The sequence below is a fragment of the Myiozetetes cayanensis genome, unplaced genomic scaffold (genome assembly GCF_022539395.1).
Source record: "Myiozetetes cayanensis isolate MyiCay16 unplaced genomic scaffold, myiCay2020 scf4, whole genome shotgun sequence".
Classification (NCBI taxonomy): Eukaryota; Metazoa; Chordata; class Aves; order Passeriformes; family Tyrannidae; genus Myiozetetes; species Myiozetetes cayanensis.
In genome coordinates this window covers 3178433-3200393 of record NW_026087631.1, presented here as the reverse complement: position 1 = coordinate 3200393, position 21961 = coordinate 3178433, and the positions used below count along the sequence as shown (strand labels likewise).

Here is a 21961-nt window from a genome sequence, read left to right as displayed (position 1 = left end):
TAAGACAGGCAGTCTGCCTACAGTTGTACCAGTTTAGTAAATCTGTGTATTGGGTGCAAGTAGTCAGGCTTTGGCAGTGGGGCTGCAGAGGCCAGGGGCTGTCCTGGGCTCCAGCAGGTCCCAGTAGACACCCTTGCAGGTTTCCCATGCTTCTGCTACAGTTTCCCGTCTTCACTTAGTCTTTCTACACTTGCTTAGTGTAGAAAGCATCGTGTCGCGTCTATCACACTGGACTGGATTCTCTCACTGTGAATAAGCCACCCCTCAGGGCATGTTCTCACTTGAGATTTATTTGGAAGAATTTTACAGTAGCCCTACAGGCAAGCATCAATACCACGGGAGAAATGCACTCACAGAAATTTTCCATTGTTTCTCGACCCAATGAGGATGCGGTGCTCCGACTCCTCCCGGGAGATCCTCCCGTGGAACCACGGCATCTTTTCATGGGCTGTAGTGGCAATCAGCTTCTCCAGCTGAGGCTTCTGGCTAATGATAGCTTGTTCAAGAGCATGCCCCTAGAGAGTAGTAAAAGCACAGTTGGAACAGTCAGACTATCTTCTGCAACAAAAACTCGACAGGTAGACTCCCAGTCTTTCGGAACTAATTTTGGGACATCCGAAATCTGCATGTATTTGTGGCGTGTGAAGGAAAGGTCTGGTTTCTATAAGGGTTTGAAACCAAAAACTAACATTTGGTAACCTATACATTACAAAACTGGGGTTCTTCCTGTACCTCTGAGAAAAAGAAGCAAACTTAGCCAATAAATCAAGCCCTTAATACAGCAGAATTTAACCCTATTATAATATGCTATATTGTGATTTAAAATAAAGTCTTATTTTTATGCTAATGAGACATAATTAAGTAAACAGTGTCAGTCTGAGATTTTAAACATGCCTCCAAATTACATAACTATAGCAGTGTACTGAAATTATCTGAACATGCTTTTCACTGTTGCAGCATGACTATGTCAAAGACATCAATGCAAATTTCCCCAAAGCAGACAGAACAGTCCCAATTTTAGAGTGAAGTATTTAGAGTAGTATTAACCTAGATAATTCAGGGCAAACCCCCCTAGTTTCATTAGTTTTTAACTTGAGTTCATTGGCCTCCCTTTAGACTGGGTTCAGACTCTGCAGAAAAAAGACTGCGAGCCTCAGCACTTGCAGAAAATAAGTTTCAGGCTTTGCCAGTTTGGGGATTGCTCCACGTATTTTACAGAGCAGAATTCCCAGGGTTACTTGCTTGTAGCAAAGGAGATTAAAAACCCTTGTGTAACTCGACGAGTTCATAAAGGGAACTCATGATGGCATTCCAAGGTGAAATAATATTCCTGTTGCAGTCTCCTACCCTAGTGTTTCCATGTAAAGACCGGTTTCTTCATAGTAATTCTCAGGAAAAAAATCCATCCTTCACCTAGAACATTCCTGCTTGGCACATGCAGTACTGAGAAAGTACAGACAGTGCTCTGTAATGTAGTTTTGGACATAATCTAAATTAGCATCACAGAAACAAGACCAGGAGGATGCAAAACAAGTCATCATGTCTGTATATCATTGCATAAAAATTCAGAGCTAAAAGCAGTCAAACAAACAATTTCTGTATCTTATTCTTTACATCTATTAACTTTTGGTCCAAATCTGATAAGATATGTTAATGCAGTAGTAGATAAGACTATGCTAGCCCAAGACATCATAGAAATTCTAAGTGTTGTAAATGTCAGGAAAACTACACTTAGGGCCAAGGTACTGCATTTCTTGGGGAGAAGAAAAACAACCCACTGTTGAAACTCAAACGGTTATGATTCCCTTGTGAAAAAATACTACCTAGCAGCAGCAAGATCTGGAAACAAACACTGCAACCTCTTTTCCTCCTAGCTCAAAGACCCCTTTATGGCAAGGTCAGTCCGGTTTTACCTGCAAATTCCAAGTTTGTTTGACATATTCTCTGATGAGGTTCTCTTTCAAATCTTCAAAGGGCCCTGTTTTGGGTTCAACGCCTGGTGGACGGTTGAAAGGTTTCCTCAGCAGACAGATGAGGCCATCGGCTTCCTCTGAGTGATACTTAATGAGTTCAGCAGGACTGGCATGCGACTTGCCTCCCGCAATGGCGTAGGAACCGCTCAGCTCCCTCTCAATTGTGTAGTGATGGACCTTCCTTCCGTGGGCCAAGGACAAGGCAAAGCCGCCCAGGTAATTCCGGCTTTGGCGGAGCAGGTAGAGTCCGTCGCTGGCTCCTCCCTGCATCAGGTACTCCTCGGCGTCTTCGCGTGTGATGTTACCGAAGAAGTACGGCAAGTGGTTAGCAGGGTTCGCTGTGCTGGAAGCCATCCTTTCTCCTGTCCGAGTAGCAAGCCCAGTACCTGAAAATACACAGACAGAGACATGAGTATCAGTTAAAAAAATAATAAAAAAAAAAAAAGCGGATAAATGAGTAAATGGCGGTTCACATGCGGTGTGCTAACAGAATCACGGAATTATTTAGTCAGGAAATGACCTCCAAGATCACGGATTCCAACCTGGTCACCACCTTGTCAGCTAGACCATGGCACTAAGTGCCCTGCCCAGTAGTTTCCTGAGCACCTCTAGGGATGGTGACTCCATCACCATCCTGGGCAGGCCTTTCCAATGTTTAGCAACCCTTTCTGTGGATAATTTCTTCCTGATGTCCAGCCTGAACCTCTGCTGGTGCAGCTTGAGGCTGTGTTGGTAACACATTTGTTGATGATACATAGGGCTGGTAATTAAAAAAAAAAATAATTTTGGAATGAAGATCACACTTTTATTTTAGTCTTGTTAGAAGCTGTGTTTTTAAATCTCAATAGAAACTTTTCCCCTGTTATACAGTAACATAAAGGTTTTCTGTAACTGCTCAATTTTCACTCTTTCCCTGTCTGCTCTGTTGCTTAACCATATGGAGGTCCTGACATCTTCATTTGGCTGAATGTCTCTATCCATTCTTTTTACTGGCCTCCTTCAGTAAGAGGAAACAACTAGGTAAGAAAGACTCAGTGAGAATAGTTTTATGACATTATAGCGTTGCCTGAAAGAGTAATTTATGCAAGTACGTGAGTTGAGTATGGACAAAAGACGTATATAAATATAAAATTAAACAGTTAACATTTCTCTCCATAGAGATTTACTAATTTTTGATTTTTTTAATGGTAAAAAAAAAAAAAGTGACATTGTCTTTTTGAACAGTTTCAATTTTAAACAGCTTATATTGAAATAATATGAAAGCGTACTACCAACAAAAACATAGATGAGAATCAAATACAGAATCTCTGAAGAATACTAGTTATCATAACAAAAATAGCCTCAGTTATTTTATTCATAACAATGAAAATAATGTCTAATACATGTTTAATATACCTTATACAAAGGGGATTATGTTATTATATGTTATGATATGATCTTTTTTTTGTCAGATGAAGTGTCCCATAACCACAATCAACTATGTTAATAGCAAGTTCAGCAGTCAAGTCACTACAGTTTCCAAACATTATGGGTTATTCATGTACTTTCCCCTCCAAATGCTTCCCCAGTCCAACCACTGTTTAATCAGGACTGGTCAGACTGCTGCATCTGCTGCACACCAGTGTGTGGTGCATAAAAAGGAAGGCATGCCATTTAGGAACAGCTGAACACCCTTCTGTCTAAAAAGAAAAGAAAAATTCCACTAAGTGTTACTACCTGCACATCTGTAAAATCCCCTGAAATTGTTTTCAAATAACACATTAAATGCTGAATAAAACATTTTTATTTCCTTGTCCTTTAAGTTCATTTGTGACACCTTAATATCAAAATATTCTCAAGTGTACAAAATAGGTGAGAACTTCTGTTATGCGTACTGTATAAGTAGATTTTAGGTTAATTAAACAGTACTACAAGTATATAAAAGGAAAATAACTGTGGTTTCTTTGTGTCAGTGGACATCTTTTATTCTTTTTTTTTTTCCAATTATATATACTAGGTGGAATGTATATATGCTGCATATGAAACCCATGAACATCAACATATTAAATACTGTTGTTATCTGTGTTTTGTTCGGGTTACTGAGGCTCTCCTCTCCCACCTCCCATCACCTTGGCTAGAAGTGGACTGAAGGATCAGAAGTTCAGTTTTTGCTTCTACTGCTGCGAAAGACATAGGAGTGAAAACAATGAGCACTGCACAGTGAAATGGAAGGCATGATTTTAGGGAAGCCATGCAGCAGTCTGTGGAACCAGCATGAAACAATTCAGGTTTTATGTGAACGGGGTTAGTAGCCCATTTGTCTTGCAGCTGGCCCAACTGTGCACCTGAGTTATGTGAGGAAAAGAGTAGAAGACTTTATGGAAGACTAGGTAAGAAGGGAGAGTCCGTAATACAAAGGTGTAACTGAGGGAGTCTTAATGTAGGGCCTTTTGGCACACAGGACTTCAGACTGGCACCTTCCCTGACAGACCTGCAGCAGGCAGAGCTGTTTGTGCCTACTGCTTAGCTTACATATTGACACATCACTGGATCATAGCTGATTTGCTCTCTCTTGTGCTTGTGGCAAAAAGCAGTAGAGAAATACCTGTGCTACGCTGTGGAAAGGTGAAGGTGTGGGGTGGAGGTGGGAGAAAGAGGAATACAAAGTCAAATGAACAAGGCTCACAGGGTATGGAAAACTAGACAGAACAGTCAGGACAAATCTTACAGTCCCCTCCCTTCTTCACAAAGAAGGCAGACATCAGAGTTGCAGAGTTAATGCAACCCTACAAAACAGAGCTTTGTGTGGCATGTTTTTTATCACTCTTGTGGTCTGCAGCCAAAAGTTACTGGTTTAAGTTCACATATTAATCTACTAACATAACTTTTTTTCCTATTAATTGCAAAAAAAAGTTGTAGCTGAACAGACAGAAGGCAGTCCTCAGTAAGCCATCACCAAAATTTGATTCTGTGTAAAATACCATGCAAAGTGACTATTTTGACTGTACCAGACAAAGCTTTCCTCAGATTGAATGGACCCATTCATTAGCATAATGCAGGGCCAGAGAATTCCAAACAGTAATATGAAGTCCAGTTGGAAGCCAGTTAGTAAAGTTGTAACCCAGGGTCAGGACTGGGTTTAATATTTAAGATTTAAGATTTTCATGAGGGCAGGGGACAATGGGAACAGCACAGCCTCAGCAAGTTCACAGATAATGTAAGACAGGAAGTAGAGCCTGAAACATCACAGGCACAGGATTGTGTTGCCACTCAAAGGGACATGGAAAGGGTGAAGGGTTGGGATGAAAGGAATTTAATAAAGTTCAACAAGGAAAAACATCCTGTGGATCAGACTTTGTCCCTTTTGGAGCATCTGCTGCCCCGATGGGTCAGTGCCTGACACCCTTGTAAGAATTCTCACACCTGTGAGAATCTGTGACCTTGGTGTTTTTCAGCAGTGTCTGTTCCTCCACAGGGTGTCCAGGACTCCTGTGGGTGCACACACACAAGGTGTGCAGGCTCCTGTGGGATGTTAAGCTCGTTCTATCAGCCTTGGCAAAGCGGACAGCAGTAACTCTGGGCTCTGTGCAACTGCAGCCCCTTTCACTGCCTCTCTGCCCTCTGCCCAGTGCCGTGGGTTCCATAGGAGACTGTCCTGGGGCTGGGAATGCAAGAGTGCCAGGCACACTGGCAGCAGGGAAGACTCCCAGCAAGTTCCTCTTTCTTTCCTGACCGCCTCCTCCAGGTACCCTGTGCTAGCCTCGTAGTGTCTGGGCGAGGGTGTGGGGGCTTGCAGTTTTGGGTGCAGCATCTTTTCCCCCTGGGCCCTCTGGCAGCTTGCCAGAACCTGCCACAAGCAGCTCACACACCTCAGCCTGAGCACTGGGGAGGTGTGGAGGAGATCATGGCTTTCCTCCTGCTCTCCAAGGGATGCAGACGGAGGGGCACAGCCCAGTCCAGCCCCACGTCTCTCTGCCCTGCCCCAGGGCTGTGGCTGCTTTCCAGCCTTCAAGGAGGGCCATCAAGAGGCTTTTCTTTTTTGCCTCCCCTCTCCCAAAGCCTGCTGATGTGTCCCTGACTTTTCCACTCTTGCACCAGGCAAGCTCTGTCACTTTGCACGTCTCTCTTGGCAGGACATGGCATCAGGCACTGAGGAAGCCACCAGGGGGGAGAACAACTCTGCTGCAAGGGACAGTAGCATGGGCCAGACACTCCAGGCAGGGTTGGTGACAGTCTCTTGCCCTGTGTGATATGATGAGAGGAAATGGCCTCAAGTAGTACTGGGGAGGTTTAGAGTGGATATCAGAAAAAAGTTTTCTGCTGAAGGGGTTATCAAGCGTTGGAACAGGCTGTCCATGGAAGTGGTTAAGTCACATTCCTGAAGGTATTTCAAAGACCTCCAGACACGGTGCTTAGGGACATGATTTCACAGAGGATTTGGTAATGTTAGTTTTACAGTTGGACTTGATGATCTTGAGATCTTTTCCAATCTAAATGCTTCTGTGACTCTTCTATTACTCTGAAAGTCACTAAAAGTATGGAGATTTCGAATGCTCTAGTTCCCGTTTCCTCCATTCCTGCTTACTTGTTTCCCACAGATGAACTTATGTTACCACATCATTCTTTTTTGCTCCACTCTGCACCACACACAGGGCTGGTTAGGAAATGAACATCCTTCATCCCACACCTGGCAAACTGGTCCTTGAGGGAAGGCTTAAGGTATGCAGTATCACTTCAAGGAAGGGTGGAAGAGAACAGATTTGCTGTTAGGTTTTTGGGAAGGAAAGAACTTGGGTGGATGAATGATTTACACTAGCTCTTCTCTAGCACATTACACAACTTGGAGAAAATTACAAAATAAGCCCAATTTGTCTCATCCCAAGAGTGATACTGCACCTGTTCGAAACACCTTAGTAATATTGCGGTGAACAAATATCAAAATGAAAAATAGCACTATGCTCTTTATCTATGGAATTTTATTTTCATGGGAGTACTCCATGAAAGTTTCTTTTTGCCATACCTTTATTTTCAGAATTAAAAAAACTGTTAAGACCTTCATGTCTAAAAAACATAAAGAACTTTAGAATGAAAATAGTATCTAGCAAAATAAAAGTGTGTGTGTTGTCGGGGAAAAGGGGGGGTGAGCCAGGTTAGAGGAGGCAAACTCACCTTCCCTGGTTACAAAAATCCTGATGGCCACTGAAATTTAAATTCACTTTGATGTGTTTCGGATCAGGCTACTCCTCAGGATATTGTTTATCCTGAGATTAATCTCAGTATTTACTATACACTCTTCAGGATGATTTGTCCAGACACAAATTCCTAAAACAGAGAAGGAAAAAAAAATCCACTGGTTTCAATTTAGGTGAAATGCCAATAGTGGCATTGATGAGGGACGCCCTCTCAAATCTTCAGAATGCAAAATATAGAAGTTCAAATAAATAAGAAGGCCTGCAATAAAAAGTTTCTAAAATATGGAGAATATTTCTCAATTATGGAAAGAACCACACAGCAGGATTCTTTTGGTCTCATAGATTTCACAAGTGATTTATTCATTACCATTTCAGACAACGAAGGCCTGATTTACTTTTGCAAAACAAGTCAATGTTGATAGATTTCAGGCAAGGTTTCTCTGCCCCAGTTCTAATATGTGAAGAATGCTCAGTGTTTAGGAATGGTAGGAAATGTTTGGACTGATGCAGTGTTCCATGGGCATGCAAGAAGCGAAATAAACACATAAAACTTTAGATAATGATTAAACATTTCTTATCAATTTTGGAAGAAGGTATGAATTTGAGATGGATGCTCTCTTTTGTTGGAATTTCAAATTCTTGCCTTCCTTTCAGGAGTGTAATATCCTTCTAGGAGCAGTAACACAGTAGAAGAAAATGTATTTGGATTCAGAGTTTTCCCCTCCTCTAAATTCCTCCAGGTGATAAATAGTGCTGACTTTTTCAAGCCAGCACAGTTACAGATGTGTGACTGTAAAATGGAGATTAGGAGCCTGAAGGGCTGAATGTAGGGATTTACCCTTCAGAGGGCTGCAGGAAGTGCAGCTGGTTACCCAGGAGATGTGCTGGAGCATAAAAACAAGAGGGTCTGAAGCGAAATTCTCCCTTTAACCATTAAATTTGACTTTTAAGGAAGCTACAAATTCATGCAAACATCAGGCTTATCCTACATAAAAGAAGAAATATTATGCAAATACGTAGGAAAATGAGGTGCCCACTTCCTCTCAGGGAGCTTCCTCATCAGTGTTGAGATAGTGGGTACTCCAGACATAGCGCAAGGGTTTAGTATCTCACACATTTCATGCGTACAGGGAAGTAGAACATTCTCTCAAAACAGAAGAGCAAAACTCAGGAAAACCCCCTTGGAAAGTGTAAGAAGAAAAAATACCTCTGCTAACCATACTGCTACCCTTAGCTTACTTCTATTTCATCTTTTATGTTTAGACAAGGGTAAACTGTTTGGTTGAAAAGTTTGCATAGCAAAGAATACACTATTACTTACCTATTGATCTCCACTTTAACATAAAGAAATTATAAACAGGAGTATGAATCTTTCTAAAAAGACCAAACAGGAGTGGCGAAGGAGACTTAGGGACTTCTGGTGGATCAGTTTACTCATCCATGAGCAAAATGACTGAAGCGTGACAGAAGATCAAAAGCCATGTAGTGGTGAAACAGTGTTACAAATAACTTCCCTATCTGAACAGAGTTATTTTTTTATCTTTCCTTGTTCTTCAAAGTAGTATTCTGTGAGGATTGTATGAAAGTAAAGTTTAGAGCAAGTATCTTCTAATGTATAAGAATGCATAAGGCTCACTACACAGTGCAGAATGCTGAAAACATGCACCCTGAAGCAATCTGTTCTAGGACAGTGTGATATTATAAGCACCAACATAACTTCAGAAGTTCCCTAGTCACACAGAGAAAAACATCAGTAATAATAGAACACCGTGGATATGCATTTTTTTCTAAAGTTCTTATTTTATTGGGATTCTTGGAATCAAGAGGTATGCCTCTGAGAAAAACACTACAAGTTTTTGTTCTAAGATTCTTCTCTACATTTTCAACTTATGTAAATCACCTCAAAGCTGAAAGGAATTCAGCATGCATAGAATTAAAAATATACATTTAATGGTGACTTCATGCACAATATTAAATATTTTTGTGCTTTAAGGGTTTAAGTTGAATTTTAATGGTGTACTCAAAACTGATGTAAACTCTGATATAATTATCATGAAAGTATTATAAAACCATTGTTATAGCCTCGCTGTTGAAGATATTTACATCTTTATAGTATTTTAACAAATAAAATAGATTTAAATGATTGTTCTATTCTCATTTTTTTCACCTTTAAAATCACTTCCCACTGTGTGTAGGCAGCTGAATGGTGATCTTAATTTGATTTATCAGATTACTTTTAAATGTCTTCTTTACCTTTCTGCATAAACATGAAGATTTAATCTCCATCCAAACCTTAGGAGAGAACTTTTTATGAGAGAATTATTCAGGAATAAAGGAAGAATACAGTAAATATTTAAAAGTAAGTCATTATGGAAGGAAATGAAACAGAATATAATTTTCTCAAGTAATTCAAACTAATCAGAGTTCGATCAGGACACTGGAGTGAATTTTCTGACCTACCGAAGAAATCTGAAATCCTATGTAATTCAACTCATAATACTGGTGATTTTTGCAGCTTTTGTGGAAATCTCCAAACAGTGTCCCATCTCCATCACACTGATGTGAATGTGACACAGTACTGCCTCAGTCAAACACTCCACTCTGAACTCTACATCTGATCTCTTATGATCTAAGCTATGCTGCAATTTTACCTTACTTCAGACTCTAAAAATGCCTGCTGGACAGGTGGCACTGCTATTTCACCTGGTAGGTTTGGGGGAAAAACTGTTTATCTCCCCTCCTACATCAAAGAGTCATTCACAAGAAGAACTGAAAAAAAAAATAAAAATCATGAACACAACTAAAATTATCATTGTTTAAAACACCTGTGATTTTAGAAATATTTTCCCTTGGATTTACTTTCTAGAGTAATTTTAACCTATGCTGAGGACAGATAGATGGATATTTTCAACTCAACAGAAGCATGCCAGAAATGCCCTCATTTACTCTAAATTGCATCTGACATTCTGATATGATCAGACTACTCCAGGCACTCTAGCTATTGAAATATTTCCTGAGGAAATACTACTTGACTTGTCAACACAATTACTGCCCTATTATAAGGCAAACAGATGCTTAGAAAAAGCACCACAACATTCATGTTCTATTCAGGGGTTTTCTGTATAAAACTTCTGTACTGATCTCATGGAGGAGCATTGATCACCAAAAACCGCTCTTCACTGATGCCAGGAATCTCTTGCCTCTGTCACAGCACCTCTCTTTTAGGACTTTCATGTCTTTGGTAATCTTTCTGTATGTCATAATTTTCCTCTAATAAGTTTTTTCGTCTTTGATCTTTTAAAAAGCTCAGTACGCTACCAAAAAAGTGGGGGGGAAGAACCTCCGGTGTTTATGGATTGCAGTAACTCTTTCCCTAGAAGCACAAACCCTCTGATTTTCACACATATTTAAAAAAAAAAGACAAAAATAAAACAACAACAAACCAAACAAAACCAAAACAAAAACCATTTTTTTTTTCCTTTAAGAAAAGAAAAAACAAAACCACTTACACGAAAATATCAACACTTCCTTCTACATCCTCATCGTGGCCTGTTAGTCATTCCCTCGCCTCCGCCTCTCTTACAAGTGTCACAAATGCAAACATTGCCTCTGGCTAAAGATGCCTCTTGTCAAGGCAAGCATTTCAGCCTGCAAACAGGTGGCATCATTTGTATGGAAAACTGCTGCTCCCTTTTGGACAAAGTACTTGACTGTGATCAGTCCTTATTAAACCATCCTATAAGTAAAGGAACCATTAGGGATGGGCTGGAATCTGAAGGAAAATGCCCACGGTATTGCAGGCAGACTCTTCTCCAGTCTCTCATTTTCCTGCTGTGGCAAGAGGTGAACAAACTTCTCTGGGCACAGACAGACCTCCACCAACACCAGCTGTGCCTCTGGAGCGTCTAAAGAAGAGTGCAAGGATAGCTGTTTCTTCCCAGTGTCAGCCAAAAACAAACAAACAAAAAGCCTGGTTTGGGGTGCAGTTCAAAAATCTTTCTCAGGGAGCCGAAAACTACTCCTCAATACTTCAGGTGAGAGAGCTACATAATATATCTTTTATATATATAAATTTTCTGGTTTTGTTTCAAGTTTATTTCCTTCCAGAATTACAGCAAAAAGTAAAACTCTTTTACGTACCACAGAGCCTACTTTGGCTGCACGTAGGGAGCTGTGAAATGAACTTACAAAGTCAGTGAAAACATGTGAGGAGTAAAACAAAAAGAAGTATTATCAGCTTACTTGAAAGGAGGTTCACTAAAAAGGGGTGGAACTGTCTACCCAATGGCCTGGATAATTTCGGGTTCAAAGTTGCAGTGACATTAGGTATGACAGCATAGCATGTTTCCAGGTGGAATATATTTTTGTTTTTATAGGGACAGCTGTGACAAAACTGTTACAGGCAAAATAGCACAGTAAAACCAAGACACATCTAACTATCACTAAATTTTGCCCTGTCACAAATTAATCCAAAGTCTTCTTTCAAGGTTCATTGCTTTCGTTTTCCACAACTCACAAAGAAGTTGCTAGACAAAGGAGATCTACCAGAATGTATGCACAATCCATACATTTGTTTTGCAATCCTTGTGACATTTTTAGAAAAATCATGGGTAAACAAGGCATCACTCAGAAATAAAGCACCATCAGTTCTAGAAGAAAGTTACTACATCAAACAAAAGGTGAAAACTCCATCCAAAAAAAAACCCAAAATCCCAGCAAAAGTTCAACATTATTACAGCAGTTTCTAGGTTTGATAACCATCACAAGACTAAAACAAAATTCCACGTGTTTCATTCAAAATTTGGGATAAACACCACTCTGGTTTTATTAGTGGGCAGACCTAAAAGATGGGTTTATATTTAGGTTCCAGTAAGTATCTTAATTTAATTTTTTTTTTTTTAACTAGTTGTTTAATTGTTGCAGGCTGACATTTCCAAAGCTATTTGAAGGGTATGAGCTTCACTTCTTTGTGCAGCTCTGTCTGTCTCTACTTTGCTCCTAGTCAGAGGCTACAGATGTAGACAATGGTCTCAATTGCTCAACCGTGAATATCAACCATCACTTATTAAGCAAACAACACAACCATATTTCATTCATTTGTCTGAGACCACTAAAGCCTTTGCTGAAGAGATGCCTCAGTGGACTGGGCTCATTGTGAGTCAGAGTGGTAAAATTAGGCAGGTTCCTCTTTCAGTTGTTTTGTCACCTGAAACAGTCTTCAGTATCCTGCTTTATATATAAAGTAGAGAAATTATTGCAAGAACAAAAATAACTTGGTTTTCATACTCTTAGAATAGGCAAGTTTCTACAAAGTTGATCAAGCCTTCTCAGTGCCCCTCTCTAGTCTATGAAAAACTTGCCATGTTAACTTATTCTAAAAATTCCTGCTGGGATCCCATAGGCAGGTTGATTTTATAGAGCTGTAGAAGCCCCATAAGCACCAATGGCTCATCTCTTGCTAGCAGTTACACTCAGAAAGAATTCACACCCCCAGAGTTATGGAAGAATGGGCAAGCAGTTTTATTTTTTGAAAGGAAGATGTGATTGTTAGCTCACACAGCCTGGCTGCCAACATTAAGGATCAGTTTTTCAAAATCTATGCAATAATTGAGATTATAGAACCATAGAATGTCTTGAGCTGGAAGGGACCTTAAAAATCATCTAGTTCCAAACCCCCTGCCATGGGTAGGGATACCTCCCACTAGATCAGATTGTTCAATGCCCAGTCCAACCTGGCCTTGGACATCTCCAGGGATGGGGCAGCCACAACTTCTCTGGACAGCCTGTGCCAGGGCCTCATCACCCTCACAGTAAAGAATTTTTAATTTAACACCTTTTTAATTAGGAGACAGATCAAAAGAATGCTTCTCTCCAAAAATAGCATCCTCCAGCAAGGCAACCAGCTCCTCCCGACTAGCTTTTGTGAGGACACACATCAAAAAAGACAGACCACACAGCAAAAAAAGACTCCTCATACCAATTAGTGCATCAGTCAATCAGCCACCCAGAAAAGACCAAGTCTGCATCTCTCCCCACACCAACCTGTATCCTCAGAATAAGCAGCACTTAAGATAAAACTTAAGATAAACTTACTTTATTGGTATAATGAGTGGATCAAACGGCCTCTTGGCAAGCAGGAATCCAGTTTAGCCAGCAAGCAACCACTTGGATTATCTGCCACCTAACCCCATCCCTCAGGTAAAACATAGAATGGTCCAGAAATGCCAGACAGAGAGAGAGGCACAAGCCTTCTTGTCTCCTCCCCTCCCACAGTGTAAACCCATTTGCAACACCTGGACCAATTAAACACTCTTGACAGGGCCTGTTTATCACTCTGGGCAGAGAGAGGATGCACCTGGCCTCAGTGTGTTCTGGGCCAGTGGGCAGTATTTCCCTACCTCTTGCATGACAAACTGCCAGGCTGGAAAAAAACCAGCTCGCAGTCAGGCTTCTTTTCTCCTGGCTTGCTGTGCTCTGCACAGCATCAAGGGCTACGCTGCTAAATGGTCCACTGGTAACTGTCACTATGGATAGCTGCTACATCTGGATGAGGAAAAGCTGCCTTCATTTGATGAAACTTGTCCCTTGAGAGCCAGAGTCAATGGGATTTCACACTTAGTGACATCATTCCCTCAACACACCATTGCTTCCAGGTGAACACAGCTCTGCACCCTCTGCAGAAAGCATGTTCCAGTAGTTTTGAGTTCACTCATGCCTCACTGGATTTTTTTCCCCTGTACTTCTGTGCCCAGAAATACCTGCAGGCCAGATCTTTGTTGCATCCACTGGAGGAAGGTTGTCACACAGCTGTCATGCAAGGCAGCATGAGATTCCTGCACATGATAACGTGAGGGCAGAATGGTTACTCAAAGCCTCCCTAGATGACCACTCCAGTTCTGGGCTGTCCTGCTGAGTGCATGTCCAGAACTATTCAGAGTGCTCTACCTCCTGATACTTATTTTCAATAGATGATCATTCTCAGAAAGTTGCAGAATGCTCCACTCATTCTAATCCCATTATCTAATTCGCAAAAATAATCCTTATTTAAACATCTTGCTTACTTTACTAATTTTTGAGCAGGACACTGTGCAATTCATACATATTCTTTGAAATACAGCAGTAAAATCTACCACTTGATGATCATATTGACGTTGATTCTTTGATTTAACATTCCCCATATTTCAGATACTGAGTAAGTTGATCTAGTGGAAGGTGTCCCTGCCCATGGCAGGGTGGTTGGAACCAGGTGATCCTTAAGGTCCCTTCCAACCCAAACCTTTCTGTGATAATATGATTCTATGATATTGAAGATTTTCACCTTGACAAAATTTAGTTTAGTTTTTTTTTCCTTTAGTGAACTTCTTGGTTCAAGTTATCAAATTTAGTCTGAATGAAAAGATTTAAGATATTTTTTCAGTTTAAGTTTTTCTCTAACATATTTTACAAGAATGTGGCGGGGCATGGGGGGGAAGATTATAGCAGATTTCTAACATGAGTTTTTGAATCTAGACTAAGAAATTAACTTTTCAGGCAACTCTACCAAAAAAAAAAATCAGGAAATCTAGTTTGTAAGAAATATGTAGACATTGTTTTAAACTAAGCCAATTTTGATACTGACACTAGAATTTTTTTAAGCAGAATTACACACTCGGTGTACAGCAGCAGCACAATTTTAGATCTAGCATCCCATGGATACTCTCAGTCACAGTGGCTTTAGCTAAAACACAGCTTCTATATGTTCTAGAGCCTGAGGTCTTGAAACTGCAGTGGTTTTCTCCTCTTTGATTTGTTTTTTGTTTGGTTGGTTGGTTGGTTGGTTTGGTTTCATTTGGTTTGGTTTGTTTGGGGTTTTTTCCTCACCTGCTTCATTATTTCATCCAATCAGGGAGGGAAAATGTAAGAGGAAGACTATCCAAGAGGGTAAGAATATGTTGTGGCTGATGTATTTAATGATGATTATTTTATATCTTATTTTATATTTTATATATTTTACTGAATCTGTTGCTTAAGATAAGGATTTATGATGTTAAGATATGTATGTCTGTTTGCTTGATACATACCCTACTCTAACACTTCCTGAATGTGTTTTCTCTAGTTACCCCCAGTTACAGTTGTGTTTCCCATCAATTTCAACTTCACCCCTGACCTAGGCATTGCCTCAGGGATTTACATGGCTGGACTTACACACTGCAGTGCCCAAAGTCCTGCTTCTCTACCAAAGCTTTTAGCACCTCACGTCTTAGCCCTGCTCAGTGTCAGTGCTGAAAGACTCCTTCTGCTGCCTCTTTCCATTTTGAAAAGAAGAGTAACTGTTGGAAATACTGCCAGGCATTTTGTCTGCTCAGGACACCTGGCAATTCATACCTGTTTGGAGGAACATTATCTCAAAGCAAATTAGGACAAAGCTGGAGGGATGACTGGGTAGTCCTAACTGGTAAACAAGTACGTTGTAACATCAGTTTGTTGAACACTGAGTAATAGTGAAACTGGACAAACTATCCTGATCATACTCCTGTACCCTGGTAATTTAGATTCTAATACACCTTGATTTTTCATTAGTTGATCTGATACCTGTTAAAAATGAAAGGCTCATGGCACTCTGCTTATCATACAATCATAGTATGGCTTGGGTTGGAGGGGACCTTAAAGATCATTTAGATCTAACCCCCATCCCATGGACAGGGACGCCTTTCACTAGACTAGTTTGCCCAGCCAGCCTGACCTGGAACACTTTCAGGGATGGGGTATCCTCAATTTCTTTGGGCAAGCTGTTCCAGTGCCTCACCATCCTCACAGTAAAGAATTCCTTCCTGATATCCAATCTAAACCTACTCCCTTTCAGTTTTAAGCCATTCCACCTTGTCCTGTCGCTGTGCCCTTGTAAAGTATCTCTCTCCCTTTTTTGTGTAGGTTCCCTGAAAGACAGCATTTAGATCATCCTGAAGCCTTCTCTTCTCCAGGCTGAACAAAACCAATTCTCCTTTCTCTTTCCTCACAGGAGAGGTGTTCAGTCCCTCTAATCAACCTGGTGACCCTCCTCTGGACACACTCACACATGTCTATGTCCTTCCAGTGCTGAGCACCCCAGAGCTGAGTGCAGTGTTCCTGGTGGAGTCCCACCAGACCAGAGGGGCAGAACCCCCTCCCTCACCCTGCTGGCCCCGCTGCTTCGGATGCAGCCCAGGACACAACTGGCTGTCTGGATGACAGGATGGTGAGGCACTGGAACAGCTTGCCCAAAGAAGTTGTGGATGCCCCATCCTGGAATTGTTTTGTTTTTGGTTCCTTCACACTCCTTGCACTTGCAATGTTGATCTTTTCCCATCACCCCAAAAACCAAGGCAGGAGTCGGTAGCAAAAGGTTTTCTTCTGCTTAGTTGTATGGCTACACATTACCCTGTGTCATGAAACTAAAAGCTAGACAATATTAACAATGCAACCTTGCTGCTGGAACCTTAAATTAAAGGAGAAAAATGCAAATACAAGCCAAGAACTTTGTGATCAATTTTTTGTTTGTTTGTTTTTGCTATGCCTCAAATAAATATCTATAACTGTGTAGTGTGCTATGCTCCACCACACAAAGCCCCAAGCTTCTTTTTCTCACAAGAGTGGTCAAAATGCTTAAATCCAACTGCAGAAATTACTGATGTTTGTTGGTAAAAGTGGTATACAGACATTAAGAATGTTTTTCTGTAAAAGCATTTCCAGAAATGCCAGCTGAGACATAAAGTGAGTTGCCTTCTCCTCCTCCCCCCAAGATTTTCTTCTTTCATCAAATGAAAACAAAACTAATGTTAAACTGGACTACAAAATTGTTTCTCTATAATAAAATACTTTTTTATTTTTAATTAAATTAGATATTAAGAATCTGATTCTGTAAATCCTTGCAAGGTGAGAAATTTTCATTCTTATGACTGAACCTTACTACTGACAGTCACAAGCAGCTGCAAGTGCATCTTCAGCTGTTTAACAGACATCTTGAAAGGTACAAATACTGCTGTCCCAGCTGAGCAAATCACTTGGGCATGTTTGTACATCTAAGTAGAAAAAAAGCAGTTTTAAACACCTCATTGGAATGATTTTTCTGTAAGTATGACTCACATTCAAAGATAAGTCTTGCATTCCTTGTAATTATGATATAAACCCAGACAAGTTCCCCTTTTCAGTTGTGCTGTTCTGGAGCTAAACACATGCAACTGAAAGCAGATTCTGTCACTGTCTGTCTAATGTGTACACAACAGATCTTGAGGCACTGATCCAAAAGTCTATAAAGCTGGAAAAAGGATGACATTACCTAGAATCTTCAGTGAATTCAGGTGCAAAAAAATCTCTATGGTCACGGTATTCAAAACAGCAATGGCAACAGATTCATTGTTTTCTGCTAAATACTGCATATTGAAAAGGATTATGAAGGAAAAAAAACACCAAAAACCAAAAAACAAAACCCAAAACCCTTATGGTTGTGAGACCATGACTTCTGAACACAACATACATTTCAGAAGTTATTTCTCCCAATTCCAATGTCTCTGGCGTACAGATATAAAAGAAAGGATGGGAGACTAATGAAATGATTCTACATTTTTTTTTTTTTTGGTCATTGGTATCTTCAAAGGTGCTTCAGACCAGTTTTTAATTTCACCATCAGTCTTCTAATCCATTACTTCGTGCTCAACATAAACCACTAACTACTTCTAAAAGTAAATTTCAGTTTTTGTCTTCCTGAGACTTCGGATCTAATTCTTCTCTTTTATCATAATTTCAACACTGTGCAAAGTGGAAAGCTGCAACGTTCACTTTTGTTTTGACAAACTCTTAATACTTTTTAACAGAAGCAAAACCAGAATATGTGAACTCTATTTCTTTTGATATTTTACAGTTATCTCAAGTGAATGTGAAATGTACTTATATACTTTTATCTATTTCAGCCATTTTTAAGCATCACAACTGATTGCAAACCTTTCAGTTCAAATGTGCATGTATATAACTATAATCTTTCTCCCCCACAGGATAACTGCGTATATATACATATAAACACATATATACACATATGTACATATATAAACAGCATTCAAACTTCCTTATTTGTCTGTTTGTCTCTCAATGCTGAACTGAGGGATGAAGAAAAAAAAAAGAAGTCACAGTTCCTCTAAGTGGACTGCCTTAATTTACCCAACACTTCTACTGTTTATGGCCTCCAAGCCTGCAAAATTACAGTTTTACATGCTGATAGTAGTTCTATACTGGATGCTTTTTCCCCTGGATTATTATGTGGATTCAACTCAAGGGCTCAGGAGAGCTAAGCTTCTGTGGACAAAAAGAGCACGAAAGAAACCTAACAGAAAAGAACATTAGAAAAATTATTAGATGTCAATGCCCTTAAGGAGAATAATTTCGTTTCAAAATTGTTTTAAATGGTTTCTTTATCATGTAACCTGGCCAGACTGGGACTCCACTTGCCACTCTTCTACTGGATTGTTCCACTTCACAAAAGTATTGTTTATGTTTGTTCGAAATAACATCACTTCAAACTCATCTAGCCAACTACAACAAAGTTTTACGCAGTGCAATGCTAACAAAGGTAACTGAATAATGCTGGCAAAACACAGAAAATAAAGACAAATGACTTGCAGAATCAACTACTTTCAGCCCTTCTAGTAATACACTAACTACAGTTTTCTGGGAAGCAGAATAGGGAAGTTTGATAAGAAAAAAACCCGCGTTTTTAAAGACATTTTGTCAGGCATCAAAGCTTTGACAGGTTATACACCGCTCAGACACAAGCCCTCCTTTGGTGTACACTTGTCTTTCTTTAAAATCTGCCACCACAACAACGTATCAGTGAAAGATACCGTGAAATCTATTATTTTGGTTGGTTGGTTGGTTTGGGTTTGGGGTTTTTTTTGTACCTAAGTTTTAGATTGGAATCCCAGGTGGTGTTTATTTTCTGAAACACCGCAGCACGGGAAGGTTTCAGGCCGTTTTCAGCCGCGCCCGCTCCCTCCCCGTCGCGATTCCTCCGCTCCTGCGTCCCGTCGCGATTCCCCCATCCCTCCCGGTCGCTGCTGAGCGCTCTGGCTGAGCAGTTTGTGCGGGTCCCCCGCGCCCCCGACACCCCGATCGATCCCCGCGGGATGCGGCACCAGCGCCGCCCGCTCCCACCCGCCCGGCCCGGCCCGGCCCGGCGCGGTGCTGGCGCTGCTGGCGGTGCCGGGACAGGGACAGGGACAGGGACAGGGACAGGGACAGGGCGGTGTCGCCGGGCCAGCCCCGTGCTGGCGGTCGGACCCGCTACTCACCGCTGCCCGCGGGTCTCTCGGCCCCTTTCCACCGCCTCCTCCCCCCACCGGCAGGGATGCAGCGCTGGGGCGGGCGGCTCTGCCGTGCCGAGCCGTGCCGAGCCGTGCCGAGCGCGGATGGACCTTCTCTCGGCGCCGCCGGATCCGCCGTTTCCTCGTTTTCTGCAGCCGCGGCCACTTCCTCAGCGGGATGTGGGCGAGCGCTGCCTCCTCCGCAGCGGGCGCGGCCGCCGCTCCACCCCGGACCCCTCTTTTCGGGCGGCGGACCCGGCGAGAGGGCGCCCGGTCACTGAGGGCTGCAGACCCCTCCCCGGACCCGCCGGCGTCTCTTCTCCTTCTCCTGGGGCAGAGGAACCGTCCGTGTCCCCCGGACCCCGCGGCACGGGCTGTTCGGGACCCCGTGATGTGAGTCCCCTCGGCGTGTGACAGGGCTGTCCTTGGGACCCCGCGCTGACAGCTCTCCCCCGGACCCTCGGGCACCCGGCTTTGGAAGATGGACATGCCGTCGCTCAGCACCACGCGGGGGGGGGTCGATGCTCGAAGTGTGTGAAATGGAGGCTTCCCAGAAGGGAGAAACGAGTGGGTGCATACTGGTGCACACACCGGTTGGGGACTGGTGAATTCTGGAATACTGAAGTTCTATGTATTTCCGTGCTTTGGTGAGAAAATGACTTTTAGAGGGTTTCCTTTTGGAGCAACGGAGGGGCCTACCATAGCACAATATCTTCCCTCCTGTTATAGTTCACACAAAAAACCCCATGCCATATTTCAGTCAAATGTTTGTAGCAACTCCAGGTGTGGAGGAGACTCCAGCGTGCCCAGAGAGAGACTTCAAGAAAAGTCCCTCTTCAAGGCTTCCTCAGCACCTTGTATGATAGGGAGTTAATCTCTGTGGCAGTCGAGACCACACAGCCTAAAGGGGCCATTATCCTTTTCCAGGGACTGCCCAAGGACAAGCCAATCCTGATGTGGGTCATACAGGGCTGGTGAGTGCCAGGATGGGCCTTGGCTGAGGCCTGAGTGGGCAGGTCTCCTTCAGCTGTGACTGTGCTGCATGACATGGCATGATGTCCCGTGATGGGAAGTGCTCACAGGAGGAAAAGTCCACTTCCTTCTTCCACGTAATAGATTGGTGTCAAGCACTAGTGTGGGATACAGTTGTTATTTTCTATGTCAAAACACTGGCTCTCTTTCCTTATTGCAAAATGGACCATATAGCTAGCAGAGCTCCCAAAGTACAAAGCCCTCATATTTCATGCCAGTTAGAAAGGTCTCTGGTTTTAGTCCATTTCAATGAGACTTTTGGTAATTGCTGTAGTGGCAGTGTATTTTTTTATTGGCACTGCCTGCACCTTAGAAAAAAAAAAGAGAATAACTTAGAAAACCTAATTCTTGGACCTATTTTGATGGCACTGTTCTTTTCCTATCAACATCCAAGCGTGAACAGAGCATAATCTGCAGGAAATGGCTTTTGGAAAGTCATTATTGGACTATGATCTGTTTTTTCAAGGAGAAGTCTCATCTTACTTTGGTGAAAAAAATCAATGCTTCATGGCTTTGGGTTATCCACAAGCAGTTGTACAGGACCTGGCTGGGAAGGAATTAACTTTCATCACAGCAGCCAATATGGTGCTATGCCTTTGACTTTGTCTAAAACAATATAATAATTTGTCTATTTCTGTACACTACTTACACAGTGTTGAGGTTTCCTCCGTTTTTCACTCTGCCCCTGTCCCCAGAGGTGCACAGGAAGCTGGGAGGGACAGAGTTTGGACAGCTGCCTGCAACTGACCAAAGGGACAACCCCTACCACGCTTGGCAGTTAAAACTGGGGATGGATGAAGAAGCTGGAAAGATGTGGGCTTCTTCCAAGGTGGCCACAATGACTTCCTGGTCATCACTGTGCTTTTGGGAGGCAGTGAGTGACCAACTCTGCATCATTTAGTTTGGTCGTGATTCACCCCCCCCTCCACCCTTCACCTATTAAATTCTTTATCTTGACACATGGCTCTTCTTGCTTTTGATCTTCCTATTCTGTATTCGGTCCTGCTGGGCAGGGAGAACTGAGCTGTGTGGGTTCTTGGCTGCTGTCCTGGGTCAGCGTATAACAGCAGCATAGGGGAATACCAGCGAGGGAAGTAAACAGCTTTTAGGCTGTCTACAGTTTACTTTTTCTTTCATTTCGTATGAGATTTAATACAAATTGCTGAATTCTGCTATACTGATTTTTGGGAAGGCTCTCACAACGATGAATTATGTTATTTAATGTGTTGCGTGTAATGTTACATATTATCATACATTAAGATATCTATTATCATTCTGAAGCTCTCCTGTGATGTGTAACCGACTCTATAGAAGGTCTGTAATCAGTAAAGTAAAATAACTCCTCTTTTTTTCTGGCAAAATTTGGTCAGTGTGAATCTGGGGTTTTGGGAAAGATTCAGTAAGTTTGTGCGATCTCCTACAAAATATGAATATGTATAATAGAAACTAATAGTTTGTACATAATCTCCCACTAGTT

At 41.8% G+C, this 21961-nt stretch overlaps 1 protein-coding gene across 4 annotated transcripts in view; it reads right to left on the bottom strand.

The window, feature by feature from the left end:
* Positions 1-19576, bottom strand: part of SYK (spleen associated tyrosine kinase) — a 44885-nt gene extending 25309 nt beyond the window's left edge. For 2 of the 4 annotated variants that reach the window (XM_050329078.1, XM_050329080.1), the window contains exons 1-3: positions 7122-7339; positions 1914-2359; positions 355-515 (exon numbers count right to left, since the gene is read on the bottom strand). In XM_050329078.1, the coding sequence (XP_050185035.1) occupies positions 355-515; positions 1914-2327 (575 nt within the window). In that variant the 5' untranslated portion in view covers positions 2328-2359; positions 7122-7339. Of the gene's footprint in view, positions 1-354; positions 516-1913; positions 2360-7121; positions 7340-13237; positions 13259-19440 lie in introns of those variants that run through there. The other 2 variants (XM_050329077.1, XM_050329079.1) reach the window with 2 other exon arrangements.
* Positions 19577-21961: the final 2385 nt, after the last annotated feature.